The 26,105-nt window shown below is 37.1% G+C and overlaps 1 protein-coding gene across 2 annotated transcripts in view; it reads left to right on the forward strand.

Moving 5' to 3' along the window:
• Positions 1-544: 544 nt before the first annotated feature.
• The window catches only part of ccser1 (coiled-coil serine rich protein 1), a 137,409-nt gene continuing 111,848 nt past the window's right edge, over positions 545-26,105 (forward strand). For both annotated transcript variants that reach the window (XM_014468864.2, XM_023343815.1), the window contains exons 1-6: positions 545-749; positions 6,528-7,545; positions 9,112-9,529; positions 12,052-12,236; positions 20,282-20,372; positions 24,660-24,765. In XM_014468864.2, coding sequence (XP_014324350.1) covers positions 6,553-7,545; positions 9,112-9,529; positions 12,052-12,236; positions 20,282-20,372; positions 24,660-24,765 — 1,793 coding nt within the window. In that variant the 5' untranslated portion in view covers positions 545-749; positions 6,528-6,552. The remainder of the gene's footprint in view (positions 750-6,527; positions 7,546-9,111; positions 9,530-12,051; positions 12,237-20,281; positions 20,373-24,659; positions 24,766-26,105) is intronic.

Below are 26,105 nucleotides of genomic sequence, written 5' to 3' on the forward strand. Positions count from 1 at the left end.
TCTCATTTGTGTGTGTTGTTTCAGATATAAAGTCTTTAAATATCTACTTAGTAAAGATGTTGTTTGTGTGCTGAAATCACTCAAGAGAACAAACAGTCCTTTTGAACAAATACATATTCTGCAGTACTGTGACTTGATAGATGTTTTTCTTTTTTTCTTTTAAAGTAATCTACAAGCAGCAACATTGAATTGAATTGTTTTATGAAGTTAACTCCTAAAAAATAAGTTGCAAATATTTCTTTTATATTAGGCTATGCAATGTGTAAATGTCAAATTTCAAAAATCAAAACATATCACACAAGCATATCAGATACAGCAGTTTCTAAGGCAAAAACAACCTTATTCATCTGTAGGCATCTTTAATGTTGATTTTAATGAATCTATCGCCTGCTGAAACTTCAGGGAACCGCCAATAAGTATCAAGAAGAAGAAAATTCAGGGAGAAGCAGCAGCAGCAGCAGCAGGAGGAGGAGGAGGAGGAGAGGAAGGAGGAGTAATGGACGTCACACCGCACAGGCTCGCTGTCAGTGACTGCAACGCGGAAGGAGGAAACCGACTCTCCGTCACTGAGGTGTAATTTCGGCGTCACCGCCTCACAAGGTGCACCCTTTAGTGCAATTCCAATGCCGCTGTAAGACCCCTGACACCTTCATGCCAGTACTATTTCATTTTAAACACAAAGCGGACACATATCTCCCCCCGGTTCTCCACTGACGGGCCTCGGTAAAGACTCTAACAAGGCGCTGAAGGTAACGTACGGACGATGACGGCCGCTTGTGTTTGTCCACTACCTGCTGCTAGCTTGAATGACCGCCTGAGCCGCCGGGGCTGCTGCTGTGTTTCCGGACACTTATTATACTATTAATATCATTTAATTTCGATGCAACGTAAGGGGCACACATGAGCGCTAGAGTATGAGCGCATTGAGGCAGCTAGCTGGTGTGGGATTTAGGGTCGGCAGGCTTCAAAGCCTTGTTGACGTTGTTGGTTTGACAGTTGTGGCGTCCCGCAGGGCTGCTGCTGCTGCTGCTGCTGCTGCTGCTGCTGCTGGTTAGCTGCTCTTAAATCTCTGCAGCTCATCCATGTAGACTGTTTAATGTGCTTGCTAGCTAAGGTTGGTTTCTGGTTAGAATATTAAACAATCGGATATCTTGAATGAATTGCACTGTAAACATGTTAAGGCCCATCACTAAGATTAACAAGCTGTTAATATACACCAAGGTTTCGCAGCTACTGTTACAGGAGAACTTATACGGCATAAAAATAGTCAGACTTTTAAAGATGACAGTATTTATTGTGAGAATGCTTGTGATACGTCTTGTGGTTCAATAAAGAGGTTAGGATGAAACATGTTTGCCAGTTCAATTTCATAACCTGTTTTGGCAAAGTTATTATCATTATGTTTATTTGTCAACCTATTTGGTACATGGTTGATATAATGATGCAACGACTGCTCCTATCAGATTTACACACTAGACTGGTATAAAAACAGATTCTTCCAGTATGAACTTTGCCTTTTTTTAAAAAAAAATATATGTAACAGAAACTTACTGAAAAACATTTAGAGTTTGTTTCCCTACCAAAAACAATCAGCATTTCTCCCCTTTTCAGTAAAGAAATCACACCTGAAAACTCCCACTTTTTCAGTCAATAAATGTTTATTTTTAGATGCTCTTTGGATCCGCAACACATGTTTTATGATAAAAGTTTACATTTGCTAAGTTAAAGTACTTGGACGTAAATGAGTTTGTGCTCAATACAATCCGTACAGGATTGAATGATTCTGGTCCTCGGCGGCCAGTGTCCTGGATCTTTTAGACATCTCTTTGATAATTAAAATTAATTCATGATTTCCAGGTTCTACTCAGAACATGGTGACCTCCGGAGGTAAATCAGCTAATTTTCAACATGCACACATCTAAAATCTGCAGGATAATGACCTCAAAGGCTGGAATTGCCTTCCTTTGAAAAGCCAAATCAGCCAGAATTGTAATAGGCAGATCAGGCGTCTAATAAAACAAAAATATTTTAAAAAAAAAAAAGCCTGATTGGTAAATTTTTACTTCTTGGGATTCATTAGCAAATTATCTGTATATATTTTTCTGTCAAAATCACACTATGTGGACATATTATGTAACGTAGAGTCTTACATAAATTATTCTATTTCCATCATTTAGTGAATTGTGAGAAGAGCAGTGTGATGTAAGAGAAGACCGTAGAGTGTGTGAACTACAGTATGTGGTTTCTGTTACCCATTAAGAACTTGTTTTATTGGAAACACCCAGTTATTTACACCCAGCACACACACAGACACAGACACACGCACATCTAAGTATCCTTTCAAACTGAGTAAAGCAAATGAATCTCTTGCTTCATTTGAAACTCAAATGAAGCAAGAATATTGGATGAGACAGCAAGTACAGCTTATATATGAGACTGTTAATGACTGTTAAAGTGTTGCGATTAGAAAACACAAACAGGACAGCAACACTCAAATTGTCCCATCTGAATCCGCCTTATTTGTTTAGTACCAGTGACGTGCTGATTTTGGGTGTGGCAATGTGGAATAAAAAAACCCCCTGCAATTTATAAACCTGCTTATAAGTATTATAAATTCTGCAAAAAACTATTATTATTTTCAGAATAATTTACTGTTTTTCTATTTAATTTCTTCTTCTGTGTTGAAGGAGGAAATTATATAAGTGATCAGCAGATGAACTTGTGTGTTTACTGTCCAGTACAGCAGAACTATCAATAACTGGAAAAAGGAAAGAGGAACTGGAACGGAGCTTTGCTTCTCTAACTCAAATAATCGTACCTTTTGTGCTTTGGCTAAGCAGGGAGGAAGTTTGCAAACTAGTCTGTGCAAACCAAGGTTTCATTCAACTCTTATTTGAATTTGACCTGGGCACACTTCATGTTGAGCAGTTTACACATCAATATTTAAGCTGAAATATTGACTTATTTTGTAATCACTTAACTTTTCTACTCCCCTGACAGTGTGGGTTGTTTGGAGTTGGGGCATGTTGAGCATAAACTGCTTCTTCTTAAGGTCGTGCCTCAGCATCTCATTTTTAAACCATCAGAGTTGGACTGGCTGATGTTTTTTTGGATCTATATAAAGCAGCATAGAGCAAGTGCACTTGACATCTGCAGAGCTGGCTCCGTGGTCGGTGTGAGCCTGGAGTCTGTGGAGACGGTGGTGGAACAGAGGACACTGTCTAAACTCAGTCTAATTTTGGAGAACACCAGCCATCCTCTGTACACTGTTTTCTCCAACCAGAGGAGCTCCTTCAGTGACAGGTTCCTCTCACTGGGTTGTTCAACCGAGAGGATAAAAAACTCCTTTGTCCCACGGGCCATTAGGCTTTACAATGCTGCTATTTGTGGGGAAGGAGGGAGACGGGGTAACTAGTATTTTAACATATTTAAGCACTTTTACTAGACTTCTTTTAGTGGTAATGTATTTATTTATTATATTCTTGTATCTTTTATGGATGTCTCCAGATGTACGATTTTAATGTTGTGTGGATGTGAATTAATGTGTGAGCAACAGATAACCTTAATTTCCCTATGGGATTAATAAAGTTTAACGTAACCTAACCTAACCTAACCTCAAGGTCACAAACTTATGAATGGCCACTTTTTTCCTCAGGATTTTCTGAAAGAGAGTAGAATGTATGATACCATCAACTACTGCATGTCCAGGCCATGAAGCAACCCAGCAATCTTTTCAAAGTATCAGCGACTTTGTCTCTCATCTTGAAGAGTTTCTTTAGACCGGGGGATGATGAGTTCTTTTTTGAGATCTTATATCCTCCTTAATGTTTTCAGACAGGCTTTATTTCAGTCAAACCGTAATCGAGCCAGGGTGTGGCTAATAAAACCTGAAGCGAAAACTGTGGACTATCACTATTAAGTAAAGACTTTTTACACAGGCTTGGATTAGTTTAGTTATAATTAAATCATTACAAAACAGTACTTGCCTGTGAGTAAATATTCCTTCATACCACTTTACTGGTCACCCAGTATGATTCGCCATTAATAGCATAATCTGAATAATCTTCAAGTTAGTGTCCTTTTTCCTCCGTCTTCAATAAGCTACATGACAGATGTATTCTGGATATATTTCAACTCTGGTATAACCGTCTAAAGGATTGTAAGCCTGTCTTAATGAGCTAGGGTCAAAGGTCAGTCACCAGGTCAAATGGTTGTGGCAGGCCTCCCTCTTTACTGTATTGGAGGCGATCCCAGCCGATCTGGGAAGACAGCTGGCTGAGGATGTGTGCATGGGGAGGGCCTGTTGTGTCGTCTCTACTTTCTCTTGCTATAGAACTGATCCATGTGCTTTAGCTATTTATATGTGTGCATCCATTACATCAACTAACACATGAAGCAATTATAATTAACTCCCCTCAATGCTGGTGATGTAGTGAGTTATATGGACAGCTGTTTGCTGCTCTACTTCTTTCAAATTTTTTTTAAGTTAGTCAAAAAAAAAAAAAAACCTTAGTTTGTTGGTGAATGTTGTGCCATAGCTGTTTGCTATAATTATGGAGCCATGTATCCGCTGCATTGTATAAACATTTTAGAAAAATCAATCAGCATCACGTTTAGAACTTGATTGAATTTACTGTCCAGAAGGTGAGACTCTAATTAGCCACTTCACTGCAGGGTGTTAATGTAATCTTATTACACAGAGACCAAAAACAAAACGCTTCAGTAGCTCGGACGTTAGAAGGTAGCTTCATCAGTGTTGGCGGGATTGCAGTGCAAGTAATCCTCCTTTGTGTAAGAAAACATTTGAAAACACTGGAATTAATTGGCTATACTGAAGTTTGACACCATCTGTGTTTAAAATGTGCAAACAATAAGATCTGCTGGCTGTAGTCACAGTTTGTACAAGCAGGTTTAATGAATAATGTTTAGTTCCGCTTTCTGGGACAGAGGTGAGAGATAATTGATTTTTCTACTTCTTTGCTCAGTTCTAAACCGCAGCTGAGTTATAGTCCTCTTACTGTACCTGCAGAAAGGATCTGTATCAGAATTTGCTCTTTTTATTTTCATACAGTACCATGCCGATGATTAGCAAGCCGTGGGAACAGCTTTGGTTTGCTAAACTGAGACTGTGCAGGTTGACCAGGTATTCTGTCCAAAGATAGAAGTCTCTCATGGATTAATGGTGTCTCTGCTTCGTTTACGTGTCAATTAGTATTCACAGAAATACACTTCCTGTCAGAAGTTCATATGCCGCCATAAAACATAAATGTTTTACTATTTTGAATTTTTTTTGCATAGCCAGGGAGCAACTGTGAGAAGAAGGGCCTTCTCCAGAATCAAAACATTTTTGTTTTGAAGATAATTGAAACTATATTCTAAATTCAGTGCTGAATATATGCCTACGTAAACTCTAATCTGTCTCAGAAAGTTTAACCTCAACAACATGCTTTATGTAACATCTGTCCACCCATCAAAACTACAGAACATTTCTGTTCATAATTTAAAAGCCCAACTTTATGAGTGTCTGTAACTTCTGACTGGAGCTGGATGATGAATCCTTAACAGAAAGTCAATTCCTCCCACCTCATATGCAAATAATGAGGTGGATTAGAGTTTTTATCACTGTGGGGCTGAAGGTTTATGTTTCTACATGGATAATTTTCTTTGACTTTATTGTTGATATAAAAACTCTGTTACACATTTTATGACAGATTGTAATTAAGTTATTGAATAAAAACATTGGACAATTAAGTTTAAAAAAATCTTCTTTCTATTCTGGCAGTTTAACAGACTTAGATTTAGCAGGTAAAGATGTTGTAGAAACCGTTTCCAACTCTTTCAAAGAAACATGTTTAAGATATTTGTGGACTTGTACAATTCTGGCTAATCTTAGGTGCAGTTTCCAGTGAAGGTGGCAACTTAATCTGTTCAAACAATTAGGTCAAAGTAGAAACCGCATGGAAATGTCCATCCATCAAATTGGATAGTGAAGAGACAGGTCCCAGGTCCCAGATATGAAAAACGTGCTAATCAACGTTGAACAAAAACATAGCTTTGAAGCTGCTAAAAGAACCTCGCTTTGAGTGCTGTACTGATATGGGCTGAAAAGGCACTCAGAGGAAGAAACCATTACTTCAAAGGCAACATAAAAGTAATTCCAGTTAATGAATACACTCAAAAAGATAACATTGTTATGTTTTAATACTTAAAATATCATCACAAGACATCAGCGTTGAGGTTAAAGCTGCAAATAGAAATTGTCGGTACCAAAACTGCTGATAAATTGGTTGCTGAGGCTTAAAAACAACCAAGTGGATGTTCTGGATTGGCTATCAAAAGAAAATTTGTGGGCAGAGTTTAAAAGACGTGTGGGAGCAAGGCAAACTAATAAAAATATTCCTCCCCTTACTTTGCCATTTTGATTTTCTCAGTATCTTCTGCAGAAAATTATTGTCTGTTAAAGTGTCATTCTTTTGCAGATGTCTCCCTTCTTGTTAATTTTTTGCGATGTATGTGTGTTTCTCCAGAGTCCCTCACTGCCTCAGCTTCTCCATGGGTGAATCGGGCTCACGCCGTTCCACACTTGTTTCACGCCTGCCAATCTTCCGCCGCAGCGCCAGCAAGCGGCAGGAGTCCCTCCCCTCCTCCCCGTCCTCGGGGGGAGTGGGAAACGGCGTTCACACCTCCTCGCCCTCCAGCACCAACTCCAGCTCGGGCAGCACCGGCAAACGCCGGAGCCTGTTTCGCGCGCCGTCTCTCAGTTTCACGGCTAAGAGGAACAGCGATCCACGCGTTCAGCCCATCAACCTGAACCTCACGCCCCCCCTGACGCAGACCACTGATGCAAACGGAAACAACCAGCAGACGGTAACTTCGTCGGCGTCCGCAGGATTCGGCGAGGGTGGCAGGCGTTCCAAGTCGCGCCACTCATTTGGGTTTGGGAGCCACAAGCAAAAGAAAATCCCACGTTCGCAGACTGAGGACTTTGATAAGGCCTCCTCATCCTCGTCGGCAACCAATCGAAATGTGTTCATCAACTGCATCAGCAGCTCCGAAGCCAATGAAGGTGACGACTCGGGGTTCCTCGACGACTTCAGTGGGGCCAGTAATAACAACAAACGCTCTTCGAGGCAGAAGAAGCAGCTACTGCCTAAATCATTCTCAGCCCATCACCGTTTCTCTCGCACGTCCGACCACCACAGGCCTCCAGAAGTCAACCTGGAACCTCCTAGCTCTGCCACTGTCACACCTGGGCCAGAGGGCCTCACACCTGGGTCATGTCCTGGAGAACTAATGGGAGGAGGGGCTGAGAGCTCGCTTCAGTCCCCCATGATTTCAGAAGATCGAACAACCGCCATCACTCCCTCAGAGTTCATTCCCATAACAGAAGACTCTGTGTCGGAGGTGGACGCACTCCCGGCTCCCAGTCCAGGATCCGGTTTGAACTCAGGGCCTGTCTGTGTGTCTGAGTCGCCTGCTGATGCTGCTCCACCTGATCCCCCAGCTGCACCTGAGAACCTCAGCGTGGCAGTCTCCACCTCTCAGGTACTTTTACTCAACAAGCGTTAATCTGAGTCGGATTTCCCTTGTTCAGTGATTCAGTAAATTTCACACAATCATTGATTAAGCCTAGCTTATTGGTACTGATCTACAAACATGTAACGTTTAGAGGCTGAATCCATTTGTAGACAAACAGATGTAGAAACATTGTAAAAACAGAACTGCCACAATCATAAATGTGTATTTGGAATCCTAGAACAACACTGTGGGGGGTTATGGCTCTCTCTGTTAAGTGTGCATGATGAAAACCAAAGACTGAGTTTTTCCTGCTTATGTTCAGAATTTTAATGTCTGTGATTATGCTTTGAAGTTTGAAATCTGGCAAAAAAAAATTGTATGAATCACCCTTTTGTTGAAAGGTCTCAGGCTTGGAGGGAAAAAAACTGAAGAGGCTCTCAGATACAATATGTGTTATTCCCCGTCATAATCTTCAAAAAGAAAATTCATTTACTGAGTAGGTTCGCACTCTTGTGCGCTCTTAAGTTCGCTTTCTGGCCTTTGAGAAGAAAATACTGGATTCAGTATCTCTCTCTGGAGATACTCACAAACTCTCTTCTTTCAAAAGTATTCATGCCTCTTTAAATTTACATTTTACACATTAGAACCACAAACTTGAAAGCATTTTTTAAAAATATAGAGCAACACAATGTAGGGGATAATGTAAAGTTGAAGGAAAACCACATATTTTCTTTTACCAATAAAAACATAAATAAATAAAAATAATTAGTAGAACAGTGTTGTTGCAACATTGCTGCAATCACACCTGAAACTCTTTTGATGTTTGTCTCTATTGGCTTTGACTATCCAGCAACTGCTGACATTTTTGACCATTCCTCATTGGAAATAATATTAAAATTAGTGACACTATATAATGTCTAAACATGGAAGCCTTCTTGCTACAGTTTCTTGATTGGAGATTCAGGTCTGGAATTTAATTTTTTTTATAAATAAGCAAACATACTCTAAAGGGATTGTATATTATTGCATTTGGGGCAATACATGTTTATTTTCTATTTTGAAAAGGAATTCAATTATTTGTTTATTTACATCTTCTGATGCATTTCTAGTATATAAAAAAGGCTTGAGTAGTTAAATGGAAAATCTGCAGAATGTTCAATTTTTTTATTTTTATTTGGCTAATCGTCAGAATAATCGATTCATTAATTACTAAAGTAAGTTGCAGCTCTTCAGAAAACCAAAGTTTGTTTTATATATTTATCGTCAGAATAATCGATTCATTAATTACTAAACTTACTGTAAATCAAAATTCTGGACCAGAAGTTTTTGGTTTCGTGAAAAGTTATAATTTTTTATTCTTCTGTAAGGTACTGTTGTGTCAATTCCCCTCTTAACTCTCAAAAACAGCAAATATTTACGAAGCAGAAGTTTTGCGAACTAAAGTGCTATTTTTCTTTTCACTATTTGAATATGAAGTAACTTTACCTGTGGACATTCTCTAATACTCACTTACTTAATACTTGCTGCAGCAGGAACATCTCTCTCTGTGAAGCATATTTTTTACACATATTCAATAAAATATCCTCTCCTCAGGTTTTCTTCACCCCAGCCCAGTCCAGCGCTGAGAAACCCTTACTCCCTGACACCAGCACAGCCAACAACACAGACTATGAAACGGCTGTCTCCCTGTCCGAGCCAGAGACGGCTGTACCCTGCCCACCTCTGTGGGAACAATCACTGGAAGAGAGGAAAGAGAGGGAAGAGGAAAGACAGGAGGCAATAAAAGACGGTTCAGTAGGGGAGAGGAAGAAGTTGGTGCAGGAGAGAAAGGCAGGCTACCACACCGAGACCACAAGTGAGAGCGAGGTGTGTGGGGCGCGCAGCGAGGGCTGTCACTCAAACCCCGAGAAAACGGATAGGAGGGCGAGACACACACTCTCTCTTCAAGAAAGAGGAAGCTTCTGTGGCTGCCACGAACCCAGGTCCTCTCATTTGAGGAAACCACATGCAGGTACAAAACTCAGAACAACAGAGGGAATCACAGATTTACATGCAGAGTCACTGACGCGCAGTAGCACTGCCAGAATAATCACTTGGCTTAGAAAAGCGACACAGACTAGACTCATGTCTGGGAATCCATTCCACTGAATCTCAGACCTGTCTGAGATTCCTTTGTGATCAGGGTTATTGACTCATTTCCAGGCAACTGCAGAGCTTTGTCTGATGGAAAACATTTAATTGGCAGTTCAGGTGAAGCAATGTTCTCCTTCATTCTTCTTCAGTTTTAATTATTCTAAATAATAAAAACGATCAGGTAAACCCTGAGAGAGGTCATTACGTTTTTACAGGTTTGTAAGTATTGCAGATTAAACAATGGAGATTTAAAGTTGTGTTGAAGAATAAATCATTAACATTAACATGGAACAATAATTTAGAAGCCTACTATATTTTAAAGTTTTGAATAAGATGATTGTTAAAAAAAACTTTGCAGCTGCAAAACAGGTTTGACATTTTCTGTTTCTGCCTCAGGCTTGGCTACTATTTGCTCTTACTGGATGAGAGATAAAAAAAAAATCTTATCTTTAGCTTATTGTTGCAGTTGCAAAGCTCTACAGATTTATTCATTTTAAACTCACTGGTTTTGCAGTTATAAAAATCCTCACACTTGCATATTTAAGTCTTTGCTTTTGGCTGCAAAATATCCTGGTCAAATTTTGTGATGTGTGCTTTTTTAAATCTATCAACAAGTTTTTAAACTATTCTCTGAAAATCTGAATTTTAATTTACAATTTTTTAAAACCTTATTTTTTGTTCTTTTCTGCTTTTAAAAACCAAACATTAAAAGAATTTTATGAATGCCAGTTATGTTATTAAATTAGAAAAAATATTCCTTGTTTTAGCTGTGAATGGAACTCCAGAGGAAAAAGAATTAGTTTCTTTGAAACTTGTTATTTAAAATGCAATAAGGGAGACATTTGCATGTTAACATTCAAAATGCATTTATTGTATAAGTAAGGATTTTCTCTTAATTCATTGAGATGCTAACGTTATCTGTCCTGTAAAAGGCTTTAGAAGCAGGCAAAAAGAAAAGGATATCTTTGACTGCATTAAGCCTGCACATCCACACAGGCAGAAAATGCTTTATTCAGTCGAGCATGATCCCAGATTTGTGTCTAAATATTTCTGTAAACATTTTTTCAGCAGACAATGTAGTAGACAGAGAACATGCCAGACTTCACAGAGGGAATTTTGCAGCTTTAAAAACCCTTAGAGGGAGTTTGTCCTTTGTGTCTGCTCATTCTTAGCCCCTTGGTGTCGTCTCGTTGTGTGCTTGTGCTTCTGTTTTCAATAAACCTTGCAGAGCCCCATTTTTAGCTTAAAGTACTCCTGTTTATTAGGCCCTTTTTTTACCAAATGTTTAACAAAAACAAAATACATTTTTTTTAAAATTTGTGTCGATAAAAAATATTGACGTCACAGTCCAATAATTTATTCAAATAAAACAAAAATAAGTACATTATTCTTTTGCAAACTCATACCCGATGCCTGTCTCATTTTGTTGATGAAAACAATTTAAAATGTAAATCTGCCAGGGTTATGAATAATTTTGGGTTTAACTGTTTATACTTGCAGTTTTATTTTTGCAATATTAGAAACTGCTGTTCTGAGTGCTGAAACTGCACAATTAATGATGCTGTGGATTACAAAGTTGCCCAAATGGCAGAACATTATCTATTATTATCTACTGTTGGATCCCTTAACTACAGAAATTTGTTGTATTGATTCAGTGTTGCAGGCTTTTTGTTGTTGCTCCCCCATGTGCTGTAAATGTTCATGGTTATAAGAGTCTGAAACTATGGTAAAATGTTCAGGACTTCTTTCTGCTACGGATCTCATCCTATTTTATTGAGTGAGTTTACAACAAAGGAGTTGTTTAAAAATGAGCCCTTTTATTACACTCTGGAAAAGCGCAGTATGTGTGCAGGTGGGTGGAGTGAGAAAGCACAGAGAAAATAGTTGGCATGAAGTCCTGTTTTTTTTAATAACCTGTTGCTCTGTAACAGGTTGTTACCATAAAAGGATATGGTATTGTTTCTCTGTTTCGCTTCTAATTTTCGATAAATCACTGTAGAGCAATTATAGGCACCTTCCTCTGGTTTTTCTGAGGAATATTCCCCCTGAAATCTGGATGTTCATTCTTCAGTTTTATTGTTACAAAACAATCTAGCTGTGGGGAGTCTGGATAAATTTGATTATTGCAAAACATTAGAAACAGTCTGAGCAAAACCAATATAGCCGAACGGCTTCATGAAGGAAGGATTTAACTTTGTTTAAAAAGCTGAGTAAGTAAAAGTGACTTTGTCATTTAGTTTTATGAAAGGAGGTTCATTCTCTGGAGGGATGGATCTTTTCACATTAGAAATTAATAAAAATAATATTGCATCTCAACAGTGTCATCTAATTTCTACAAATCTCTCTTTTGTTTAACTGTGATTTTTGTTTGCTGTTGTTCTCCATCCATCCTTTGTGTAGCTTCTGTGTGCAGCAGTGCCAGCCCTTACCACGAGGTGATGCGGATGGAAAGGCGACTGCGCTCCTCATCTGAGGGGGCCGGTGGGCCTCGTGTCCATGGAAACTACAGAGATGCTCCAGGCATGGAGGGAAATGGTCTGCTCAAGCACAGAAACAACTCCTCCTCGTCTAAACTTGGAAGTTTGGTAAGCCTGAAGCTGTTTTTCTCTGTTTAGGTTGCACCGTGAATACAAACACTGACAAACTATTTCACTGCCCTTAAATTGTAGGTCATGCTCAGTTATTAATATATTATAGCACTATTTCCTAGTTTGTTTGTTTTTTATTGTTAATGCAAAACAGCTTAAACCAAATATTACATTCTAATAATGCAAATGGATTAATGAAAACGTTTGCTGGTGAAATAAGTAAAATGTATTACAATAAACATTTCTTGCGTCTAATAAAAAATTGGCTTGTACATATTTCTGTACAAAGTACCTTAATGTTCATAAAATCAAATAAGTGTCTTGCAGTTGGAAAAAATACTCCTTACATAATATAGCTAAAAAAATTTATGAATACAGTTTTGGATCGATAAATGTTAATATTTATCTGCTTTTCAGTGAATTTTCAGCATCCGTTCTTATACATCAACAAGATGTGGATAAGTTGGCATGTTTAACTTAGTTTGTCATTACCTCTCAAAGTGGAAACTGCCAAAAGTTTAATTGTTGCATTTTACTCTCCCATGTGCAGCTTGTAAACCTGGTTCTTGGTTGTTTTGATGTGAGCTCAACGTGACCTACTGGCTGAACATAAATGATAGATATGAAACTTGCAGAAATTTGATGATGGACTGAATGTAATTATATCAAGGGTTTAAACTTTTTATGATCAAAACTCAAAATTTTTCATCTGAAACAGAAAATTTGATAAATATGTGCAACAGGTTAATTCACAAAGCTCATTGCATTCGCACGACAAATTTGCTGGTTAACAAACCAAGAATCACAACCTTTTAAATTTTAAATTAAATATTGTTTGTGCTGGTCTGACTTTTTTCTGGTGTCAATACTCATGATGGTAAATGTACTCTAAAATGATGGTTTTAAAGTCTGCTCAGCCACTTTGGCCTGCTCTTCGATTTACCTCTCAAGGTGTTGTGTCACAATCAATAGGCAGATGGACACTTTAGTGATAATGAGGTCACTTATGCATTGAAATGACCTTACAGCAATGTATGGTGCTAAGAAAAAAATAGGTACAGACTATATTTTCCTTCACACATAAGTGGCTTTGAGTTTGTGGTTTCATGTGGTGTTAAAATACATCTCCTAATGCCACATAGTGATCCAATCAAACTTGCTACAATTCTTTAGACTCGTTATTGGACTGATGGCATTTTACTGTGTTATTTTTGTGTTTGGTAGCAATGTGTTATTTTTAGTGTATGTTTTAGGAAATGTGTACAATACATAATACCAAATTTGACCGAGTGTTACTCTTTTATTCCTTTTACCCATTGTTTCTAAAATTCTTAGTACATTTGAAAAGAGGGAAGATATACAAATGAACTCACAGGTATTTAATCTCCAAACAATTATTCTGCAGCTTCAGCTGAGACACCATCTGCTTTTATCCAAATATACTGTACATCTCTTAAGGATTTTTCATAACAGAAATTTGCATGTGCTTCCAAATTTGTTCTCGCAGCCACACAATGAGCAGCAGTCCTAAACAGTTTAGAATGAGTGGTGGCAATTTTATTGTAATTATAGCCAGCTGCTAGAATGCTCTGGTAAAATACTATAATACCCCCTATAATACGCTTGCTGATTTGAGTTGGTGCTTGTGGCCCTGACCATGAAAATATGAAAGGGGTTCCTTGAATTTAGAGTACACTCGTCTTCCCTTTTTGCCTCTCCATCACACAAAAACAAAACGTTTTAAAGGACAAAGAGGAAGTGGTTGACATTTAAGTAAAATCCATAAGGACCATGCTCTTCTATTAATGCAATGTTAATTAACTGAAATGATGTTTAGACAGCGATCAGAAATGTTGAAAAAATAAGCAAAAGGCTGTTCTTCATCCTATTTAAGGGAAACGTTAAAAGTTTAAATTGAGTGCGAATGTGTGAAGCACTTAGAAAAACTTCTTCAGTCATCTAACAGGTTTAAGCCTGGTGTTTACTTTGTCTGCCTGCTCACATTGCAGCAGTCTTTGTTGGTGCAAGATTTAGCAACATCCATTTTTGTTTTTGCCAATAGGTTTTAGCTGTGACTGGGCTGCTTTTCCCACAACATGCACAGGAAAGCTCCATAGGAGGCAAACCAGTTTAAATCAATCCCATTTATTCTACCGGAGACTAAAAGCTTCCTCTGGGAGATTACACAGAGCAGGGATGTACGCTGCACATTACAGTGTATATTATAGACTGCTGCCTCTCCACTTCCACTTTGCTAAATATTGTATAATCTCTTTTTCACCTCCTCCCTGCCTATGAAGTGCCCTTCTGGGCCTGAGTAATGGAGGAAAGGTAGAATCCCGGCAGTGTATATTAAACTATATCCTATCGCCCTTTGCTTCGTAAAATTTTATTGGTCAGTTTTATGTGCTTGTAGCTAATGAAAACCTCGGGATTTAGACACCTTTATCTTAACCTTGGCCGAGTGTTTTTCTAGTGTTATACAATGATGGTATGCAAGCAGTAACATGTTATGAATACAACACCCTCCACACTTATTAGCTCCTTTGGTTAAGATGTAAATAGCCTCAGAATAAACCCCTCTTTTTACTGCAGTACCAAAATGTCACAGTGAGTCACTGAGGAAAGTATAAAATCTAATGTTTATTTTAAAATTTTAATACCAGCTTGTTCATAAGCCTCATTATATGGAAACATTAATTAGTACTCTACAGTTGTTTTCAGAATGGGAAAGACAAGAGAGCATGTCGTTCATGTAAGGCAGACAGGAGTTGAATTGAACAATGAATCATAAATACTTTAGCTATAAAAAAAGATATTTTCCTAAGTTTGTACTTTTCTACATTCAAAGCAACAATTTAGAAGTTTAAAATAACTGGTGCCATCCACAATCCATATTCCCTACTACGGTGAAATCATTTTTTTTGCTAGATTTGGTATTTGTGCTTTAATATTTGTGAGAACTAGAGCTGCCCAATGTATCCAATATCAACAGTGACCTCAATATCGGCCTGTGTAACACTGCCTTTGCAAAGAACTGTTTGCATGTGGTAGGATATTGAACAGATATATAATAAGTGTTATATATCAACTCTCTGCATTTCTATAATGTATTTGGCCACTTGTGAGGACTTTGGCAGCCTTTAAAGCCTGTACCTCTGCTATATTTCTGCTGGTGGAGACGCTTAAGTTCATGGAGAGGATGGGATGTCATGCCAAGGCAAAGAAATGGTTCATCTTAATCAATATTGTCATTGCAATTTTTACCCAATAGCATGGACATAACTTATTTTCCTGCTACTATGTGGCTCTAGAGTAAACCAAGAAAGGAATCAAGATTTGGACTGCAATGATAAATGCCCAATTTATTTATTTCTGTGATGAGAAGCAGTGCCATTGATCTCCTTCTGCCTGCTATTGATTTTTTTTTTTTTTTTTATCGTTTCAAAAGTTGTGAATGTTCCCAGCATTTTCAGCCATGGGTTCTCATAAGTCTATCAGTGACAGTGGAGATAATACTTTGACAGTCTGGTGGTGATTACACTCAGCACTTGCTCACAAAGGAAGTATTACATGAAATATTCTCCTATCTCGGAGACAGCCAGAACAAACACTTTTGTTGGTAGCTCGAATGACACACAGAATATGACAAAACAGCCCAACAACATTTCTTTTCTCTCTTCCTGTTTTTTTTAATGTGCATTTAAACAGTAGCATAATACCCTGTTTGCTAGACATTGTCCCAATTTAACATTTCTTTTATTTCCATGCTCTCCAGTTTGTTTAGAGTGCATAGAGGGAAATTATTATAAGTGACTCTTGAATTAATCATACAAAAGACAAGGATACTTTATTGTTGGAACAGATTATAATAGCTACTGCCAGATGGTAGAAAAACAACATTGTAGCTAATGTCTGTCCCTAATACTTTGCCCTAATAGCTCTAATAAAACACATGTTTTTATTAGAGATATTTATAATTGTCAAAAAATGTTAAAGGGTTGTAACTTGCAAAATCTTGTAATATTCAGTAACAAAACACCTAAATTTTAGCACAAGTTTTCTACATGAAAACGTGTTGCACACAAGAATGACAAAAACATTTTTGAGCAGATTTTCATCCAGTGCGATCTTACCAACTTGTCTAGTACAATTGACATTTAATGCTCAAGAGTTGGAGTACTCTTCAGTCTCAAGCTGTTTGGCCAAACTCAAAAACTGTATTTTATTTTATTTTTTTGTTGGGAATACAACAACAACACACAGGTAAAGTGCTCTCCTGCTGCAAAAAGCCATTTTATAAGAAGAAAAAGGAGGAAAACAAAAGAAGTCCATAGAACATCACCGAACAGAATATGACAATTTCTCTGTGTTAGGACTTTGTCAACAGATGTGATCTTTAAATCAAAGAAGAGATTCATAATAATTATAAGTATAAATTAAAGTCACTTTCTGAAGTAGTAGATAATATAATTGTACTGGTACTGTGGATGAAAAGCCAATGAGACCATGACGTCAAAATCTGTTTATACAGCTTCTCTGCAAAATGTTTAATCTGGCAATGAACAGCTTTAGGAGGCATTGGAAGCAGAAAATCCTCAAAGATTAGTAAGAAAATGAGCTGAATCTGTGAATTCGAAGTGTACGTGTTTGGGACCTTTCTGTTTGGTCAAACTTTATTAGATGAAAGGAAAAGTGTCTTTATTGGTTTAGTTATAAGTCTTCAAAAGATGAGGGAAATGTGTTCACCAAAACTACTGGTTGGGGAGTTTTTTTTCTGGGAAATGGGTTTCAGCTATCACTTCTAGCAGAAGAAAGCTTTTATGTGCATAAAATTTGGCTTTTAATTTTCTTTATTACCATGTTTAATCTTTGTTTGCATTGTTTTAACTTTTATATACGTTCATTGAGTTCTTTTTTTTGCACAAATTCTGGATGGTTTAGTACTTTACTTTCAAGCTAAGATAATTTATCTCAGACATTTCACAGGAAGGAAGTGATCCTACTGTAAGAGCTAATCGTTTATGATTAAATATCATCATATTTTTCATCCATACTTAGTACCTTTAAACGTCTCATCCTGGCTGTCTGGAAAAAGTCAAGCAATATTGTTCTTAGTATTTAAATTCATGGTATATGAATAAACAGCAAATAGAAAACACAGTCATAACTCATTGCAGTACATTTTCTATTAACTTTTCTCAATGTCCAATCTGTCATTTTTCTCTCCTTTTTTTCACTTTTTTCAGTGCTGTGTTATTTGGTTAATTACATCCTCTGTGGATAAAAACACCAAACTTTAATGCCCCTATCAGCTTTTATATGTTATGTATAGTAAAGTAAAAGCTAAAGAGCAAACATGCTCATTAAAATCTCAAGAAGTCCAAGGATAAATCAACTGCAGCAAATATTATACATTATACCTTTTGTTGCTATGACTAATGCAACATGAAACAGTCTCAGTCTGCCGTATGCTGTTTCCACTTTTTCCTGTGAAGGGAGAATGCGTATAAAATTATCATTTGTGAAAGAATTCAGATATATATTTACTTTGCTTTAGCCTTCTGTCTTTCAGCCACTTGTAATAGCTAACTCAGCACTTAGGACACTAATCCTTTAAGATTAAGGTTTGTTCTCAACAGAGCAAACCAACTATTTAACCAGCAATGTCTTGTATTAGTTGCATGTTGGCCTTGATTTTGCAATGAGTAATTACTCCATATTGATACATTGTTCTGCCGTTGTTGGAAAATGACAAATGTCAGATGATAAACTGCGAGATTGCATGAGGGAACTTCTCTGTCATGTGGGTTTTATTCAACAAATGAATTTCCAATTTGACTGGACGTTCAATCCTCCGTGCCCTCAGGCACATTGTAAACACAAGTGGCTGGGAAGTGCCTTCTCAGGCAGGTTGAAGCCATTTGTTAGTTGGTACATTTTTTTTTGTTGCTGGAGGCTGTAATACCTGCCTGAAAAGCTAAATCGCTCTCACTTCATCTCAACGCTTCTGCCACCCAAAGTGCTGAAAACATGTAATTTTCTTTGATTTAGACCGAGTGCGAATGGAACCCAGTGTCTTTTAATGGAGCGAGAGAAACGAATTCTTCCTCTGATCTCTGTTTTGGGTGTCATTTTGCTTGGCAGTTAGGAGAAGGAACCATCTTTTAATGAGACCTGAATCTAATATTATCTCTATTAACTCAAGGATTATACTCAATCAAATCACAAATGTGAGGTAAAAACGTGACATTGCTGGCTTGTAGGATCATATTTCTCTGGAGAGAGAGGTGCATTAAAAAGGGCAATTTAGCTTCAAATGCAATCTGTGTGCTGTAGTATTAAACAGGCTCTTCATTTCTTTTCCAATACCGTTTTAGCTTTTTGCTGTAAAATCTGAAATGAAGTCTCTTACTTTTTTTTTCCTCTCCTATTTTCTGTAATGATTCTCCAATTGGGAAAAGCAGCAGTGTGATATTATATGTTCATCATACATGGCCTGTACTGAGTTTATATTGCTTCTGATAATAATTCTGCTGAGGTATGGCTGAATGATCACGACAGTCTCTGGATGCTGCTTTCAAGAGGTGGGAGATCAGTGTAGAGAGTGGGCTGCATGCTGTTTATATTTATATTCGACTGATGTGTGAATCGATTTTTCCGATCCAAGTACAGATATGTTTATATGTGTGGGTTATTGCACAACAGGAAAAGCAATGAAATGTTTTTAATTGTCAAAATATTGATATGAATCTTTAATAAATTATGCATGATTTTACTGTGTTTTATTATTGCCCAAGGGAAATTTAATGAAGGTCAAAGTCCAATGAGGGTAATTAATCCATAGAAAAGATGAAACTGCATCTTATTTTTCTTATTAATCATTAAGTCAGTTATTAATTTGGTTTAGGAACTTCTAAATTAACTGGAATTATGAAGTACTTAATTTGGTTTCAGATGTTATTTAGATATATTTTGGATCATCGATTTCTTAACTTTTTTGGAGGGGCAAATGTCCTTTACATGACCATTAGGGGGCAGGATTGATCTTTGGAATGAATCTAACCAAATTAACAATATCTTTCTACGTTATTATAATGCTAAGATTATTAAATTTCTTTATTAAAAATATAAAATGTGTGTCATCAAGCAATGTAGCACTACAAATTTTGAATTTGACTTTGGCATACTAGGATGGAGGCAATATTAAAATGCAGCCTTTCCCTCAACAGTCCCGAGGCTGCTGATCATTTAGAATTTCTGAAGATTCAAGAAAATCACACTTAGATCTTTTTGAAGAGGCATAGGCTGGGTATTAGTTTGTAACTCAGGAAAGGCTATAGAAACATGTCTTTTTCAGTTATCTTTTTAAAATGATCCTGATTTATTTCAAATCTGTTAAAGAAAATAGCATTACAGGGATAAGAATTTTAATTTAGTCATCAACAATGTTTTAACATATTCATAATTTCTTTCAGAAGAGCACATTTTTAGAGCTTGCAAGCATCATAAAACCTAAACTCGGAGTCCATCTTTGGAAGTTACATGAGCGCGATGCTGTATCTCGTTGTCATGGGAATTAAAAACTGCAGATTAGCAGAGTTTATCTAGTTTGCTCAGCAGCTAGTTTTTGCTCATCGAGCAAATAGAAAGCTGACAGATGTTACACAAAACTACAGGCTCATTTGTCATATTCATTGCTTTCTCAAACAAAACAGTTATCATACCAAGATAATAGGACTCACAATATGTTTATGAGGCTCCTAAGCAATGAAGAAGGAATAAACATCTCAGTGGGTGAAGGCGAGGAGGGAAAAATCTAATATCATAATAAAATGAGCTGCATTGTTTGATAGTTTGATGTCGTGCAATATTGTAAAAATTAGTTTTATTTTTTGCCAACCAAAAAAAAAAAACTATGCACGTTGCAGATCATGCTGGAATGATAAAAAGTATATCCTATTGGAAATGCAGAAGAACTGGTTTAATTATTTAGTTCAAGAAAATAAAATGATGTTTGTGATTTTCCTTTTGCTCAACAGGATGTGCTGAACAACCTGGGCTCCTCAGAACTGGATGAAGATGACCTCATGTTAGACCTGGACCTCTCGGATGATCAGCGACATCGACATGGTAACGTCTTCCCTGCTACCTTCATGCAGCTACACATTCTGTGAAAAGCAACAAAACTCCCACAACAGAATTCAGTCGCCAAGATCAATTTTCATTCTCTTGCTTTTATTTATATTTTCTCATGTTTTATCTACCCAGATTTTCTTAGTCCATCTGCCTTGATTCACCTCCTGTTTGCACTTGTGTTTTCTCCCTCACTATCTTTTTATTAGACTGTATCTATTCCATCACTTTAAAACATGACGCCAGTATTTTTATTCCAACCAACATGCACCAACAACTTTGATCCAGCCAGCTCATTTGCAGCAATTTTTCTCCTTTGTTGTTTTGGCATTTCAGTCAGAGGAGAGTTATTTATCCTGCCGTACCTCAGTGTGGCAAGGACTGCCAAACTAAAACTTCATATAAAAATGTTATTATATTGAATGAGTGCAGTGAGTTGCTATGACCGCACCAGATCATAATGTGTGGAGTAACTTAAATAAATATCTCATTCATCAGATGTGGTGAAGTAAAATGATTCCCTTTTTGAAAGCATTAGTGTTAATTACAGAAACATTACAGTAAATGGGCCATTTAGCAAGCTGTTGTAAATACTGCCATAACTGATTATATAACTGATTATCACCTGCAAATGTTTGCTTCATGAAAACATTTTTCATTCTCTCCATGGACTAAAATTAGGCTTGGGGTCACTCTCCCTCGTTTGTTTTTAAAGTTACTGAGAAGCTGCACAACTGATGGTTGATGCATCAAATTAAAACTATGAGCCATGATTGATTCTGTAAAATCAGTCAAACTCTCTTTATGACATAGTTTCACTCCTATCAAACAACATATCATGTTATTTTTTCTATGTGTTCTGGGTTTTGGTTGTAAATCTATCCTCTTAAAGACAAACATACAAGCACTCGAAGTCCTGGTGACAAAACACAAGGCATAAAACTACTGATCTGAACACTTTCTAGTATATTTATGTATTTTTTTGGATGTTTTTCTTCTTTATATCCATGTTTGTTTGTTCTTTTTAAATAAAATTCTTTGTTTGAAGATGTCTGTGTTGAAAACATTCCTCAAAGATGTTGGCTGATATAGTCCCCATTTCTGCAGGCTGTCTGTTGCACATCTATGATGCAAAACTCTTGTTCTGCCACATCTTGCTCTTTTGGACTCATCCCTGGTGACTATGGAGCCCAGTATTACCCGTTTCAGTTGATTGAGGCTTTTGGACATTTTCGTGCTGGAAGTAGCTGTCAGAAGATGGATTCACTGTGGTCATAAAAGTATAGATATGAGTAGCATTAAGATGTCTGTGGTGTTTGTATGATGTTCAATTAGTGCTCAGCGTCCCAAAAAGGACCAAGAAAATCTAAACACATATTTCCAGTCTTACAGTTTTATCACTTTATTTTTTCATTACTTATTTATTTTTGTTTATATTGTTTATTTATTATTTTATCTACTGTCACTTTTTTCTTAATTCATGCATCGATTTATTTTGTCTTATATTTCTTCATTGCATTTTCTTGCCTTTTTTCTTTGTCTTTTATTTGCAATAAAATGAAATGAAATAAATAAAATATCAGTAAAAAAAATAATAAATAAATAAATACATGGTATGAAAAAAATTTGAACAAAAATAAATAATGAAATATAAAAGGAAACTGATGAATGAATAAAAAGATTGTAAATTCAACAGAAAATTCAAAGTGGTAGTAAAAATGTTAAATTATTAGTTTTGAAAATTCTAAAAATATATGAATTTATGTTGCACTATATAATCAAATAAGCTGGAAAAATTATTATATTTTGGATGAAATATACATGAATTGCTTTGTCAAGCCATTTATTTATTCCTATGCTTTTCCTATGTCAGGATCCATCCGCCATAGTTTTCACCACCTCTAGATTATTAAATCATTTGTCTGATAGCCTGATTCACAACTGGTGTTCGTAAACAATTGGACAGCTGTACCTTATGAAGTGGCAGGTGAGCGCATGTCACAATTTCGCAAAAGCTAATTTGCTGTAATGTCACTGAATGCCTGCTGATCAAGTGACTGTGTGCGTCTTGTGATGTCATCGACCCAAATGCACACAAGGCAGAGTTCCAAAATCTTCGAATGTTTACAAAACTTGGTTAAAATTAAGATTTAAATGGAAACCTCAGCTCTATTAAACCAGATTGTGATGCTTCCCTGAGTGTTTTCAGAGGCAGGCTGGGTTTGGGCTGAACCCCCAGTACACTCACACCAAATAAGCACACACACACAAATAATGAAGGCGTCTCTACAGGCACTGGCTGATGCGGAGCTAAAGGAGGCACCATCATTAATACATACTAGCGCACAAGCGTGGATGCTTAGTCATTAGACCTAATGGTTTGCAGACTGTAGCATGAAATTAAAGGTTTGATGAATTGTTCTCATAAAATCAAGGGACTAAGATTTTGTGCTTGCTATAAAAGGGTAGGGTTCTTCTACATAATCAAAGTGAGTCATTTAAAGACACACATTGAAAAGCACACCACTTTCAGACAGTGGTCTACACCATCTCAAACACTAATATAAACACACACGTGTCCCACAGGGCCACACACACACACACCTACACACTCTTATTGGTGCTTCACATTTTTACCTCTCTCATGTGGCCTGTTGAGGGCCTTTATTAAAAAGAAAGCTGTTTCACTGCAATTTATGGCCAACTGAGTTCAGCAGCCATGGACGGACAGATGGACCTCTGCAAAGACTGGGAGAAATGCAAACTCTTGTGCTTTTACTCTATTTTACTCTTTTCTTCCTCGCACCCATCTGAACAATAGACCAATGGATCTGTTAAACACTGCATGTCATTAGAATTCTGTGAATCTTGCTTACTCAAACATTTTACAGTTTTTTGTTTGCTTCACTAATAAATATAACTTAATCCTCCTGTTATGTTGCCGGTCAAATTTACCCGTTTAAAAGTTTAAACATTTTTTTTAAGTAGTGGGAAGTATTTTTTTTGCATGAAACTTTTTTTATTTCACTTAATAGGTGTGCTCTGCATAGAAATTGAAAACGTATTAATTTAACACATTTGCAACTCCCCAGCATCTACTTTTTACATATCAATCAAATCAATCAATCAAATTTTATTTGTACAGCACATTTCAGCAGCAAAGTGCTTTACATCATTACAAACACAGAAACACAATGCAAGATAGAATCAACAATCAAAACACAGCATTAAGTCAAGTTCCATCAATAAATTTGTAATTGATTACATTCCAAATACAATTCTAAACAGGTGGGTTTTTAGTCGAGATTTAAAAGAAGTCAGTGATTCAGCTGTTTTACAATTTTCTGGAAGTTTGTTCCAAATTTGTGGTGCATAGATGCTGAAAGCTGCTTCTCCTCGTTTGGTACTGGTTCTGGGGATGCAGAGCAGACCAGAACCGGAAGACCTGAGAGGTCTTCCGAGAGGTCAACAGCAGATACATAGATATTGTTTGGGTCAATTTGACCTGGCAGTCAAGTTGAAGGGTAAAAAAGATTAAAAAAATGTCCAATTCTATATGTTTCATTGAAGCTATGAACCATATTTCACCCCCCCCCCCCCCCCCCCCCCCCCCCACACACACATACACACCACCACAGCACACCACACCCATACATGCACACGTGCACCCCCACAAGCCCATTTTCTCACTATTCTCTTTACTTCACTAGGAAACTGCGAGAAACAAGGTGTTTATACAACTTTTGACGGGAACCTTTTCCTTTCCCGTGGGCAAACTCCACCCACTCTGAGTGGACACTCAGCAGAAGTGGGGGGAAACATAATTACTCTCTGCATGACTCATTTGTCTTGATTTTAATCAGCGGGTCAATTTGACCCAGAACTGTATACATGTCTCAAGTTCAATTATTAAATCACCCATTGAAAAAAAAAAAGTAATATAAATGTTTTTTTTTTTTTTTACAAAAGATCAATTTCAAGGAAATTATTGTTTTTTTGTGTCTAGGTTTTTTCAGTGGACATAAAAAAAATGAGTTGTCATTAATCCTTTATTTGTGAAAAATAAAAAAAAGCCCATTATTGCACAAATATTGACTGAAATGGTTAGTATTGGAGTTAATAATCAGATACAAAAATGTTTTGGAGGAATTTTTTGGTTTCTGACACTATTGCATGATTAAACACTCGACGGGTCAAATTGACCCAGGAACATTATTGCTGTACCTAACATAACAGGAGGGTTAAGCTGAAAAATGTAATGATTGTGTATGTTTATGTTGATAGTGTCCAGAGAAGACTCGAGCCAGTCCCTAACATCCTGCCTCAACCTGCTTCCTTCTTCCTTGGATCCACCCGGAGATCGCTTGGCAGGGAAAGAAAACGTTCAGAGGTAAATTTGTATTTTGGGAATAAATACATCCGGCTGCTTTGCATATTTCTTACAAAGTAGCAAAAAATACAAAAGTACCATGTGTTAGACTTTGAAAGTTTTGCAAGTACAGATAATTTGAGCAGAGATGTCTTGCATTTTGAGACGGCAAGCGCAGTAGTTGCAAAAAAAAGTGTCTTTGATGTGTTTTTAATAAACAACAACTTGAACTGAGCAGAAAATAAAAAATGAGTAGGCCTTTGATATTATAAGTAATTCTAGGAATGTTTTTTTATTATTTTACTCACAAAAAATTCAGAGTGTAGTGCCTTATTTCTTAAAGTATGTTTACCCTTTTAATATTTTCACCTATTATCCCATCACAATCACAACTGTGAATGCATGCTTGTGAAATAGGAAGAAAACTGCCTCTTTACTGCAAGTTTAGGTGTTTATTCAGCTGTTTCCTTCTCTCTCTATATTAATATGATCAGCATACAGTTTTGCTTCATCTAACAATAAAGGGCTGAACAGTACATTTCAAATATATCTTAATCGCAATATCGGTGTGTGCAATATTCATGTTTCAAAGGGCTGTTTGAAGAGCAATAATTGTTGGCTATTATATTCCAAGTGTTGTGAGCTTGCAATTTGATGCTAATGTAATATTTAGCCAGTTGGACAGAGTCTGTAGGCAGCAGATGCTCACACTGGACTCAAACATTGCCCAAAATGCTAAAGGTCACTGAGTTATGAAAGCACAGATGAAAAAGAGACAAGGAGTAGGCATATATTACAACGGATGTTGTCATTGCAATATTTCCCTAATTTTTTTAAGATTTTCTAATATCATGCAGCCATATTTCACAGTTTTCTTCCTGGTGGACCTGGAAGCTCCAACCATCTTCCCATCAGCTGTGGCAGGCTTCCCTGAAGTCTTTCTGAAGAAAAGCATCCCCACTAGCGCCACTGTGTTTCATGGTGTGTTCAGGGTTTTAGTGTTCCACTACACATTGCGTTATACATACAGGCCAAAAAGGTAGCCTTTTGGTCTTATCTGTCTGGAGCACCCTCTCCACATGTTGGCGGTGTTTCCTATGTGGCTTGTTGAAAACTGCAAAGGGGAATTCTCTTGGCTAGGTGGCCAGCCATGTCTGTGTAGGTTTGCCATACTTATTTTCAGAAGATGGATTGAACAGTTCTCTGAGAGATGTTCAAAGCTTGGGATATTATTTCAAAACCTATCTCTGCTTTAAGCTTCTCCACAACTTAATTTCCGACCTGCCAGGATGTTTTTTGGTCTTCTTTTTTACTCTGTTTGTTCTCTAATATTCTCCAGCAAACCTCTGAGACCTTCATAG

This window comes from Xiphophorus maculatus, chromosome 12, assembly GCF_002775205.1.
Source record: "Xiphophorus maculatus strain JP 163 A chromosome 12, X_maculatus-5.0-male, whole genome shotgun sequence".
Classification (NCBI taxonomy): domain Eukaryota; kingdom Metazoa; phylum Chordata; class Actinopteri; order Cyprinodontiformes; family Poeciliidae; genus Xiphophorus; species Xiphophorus maculatus.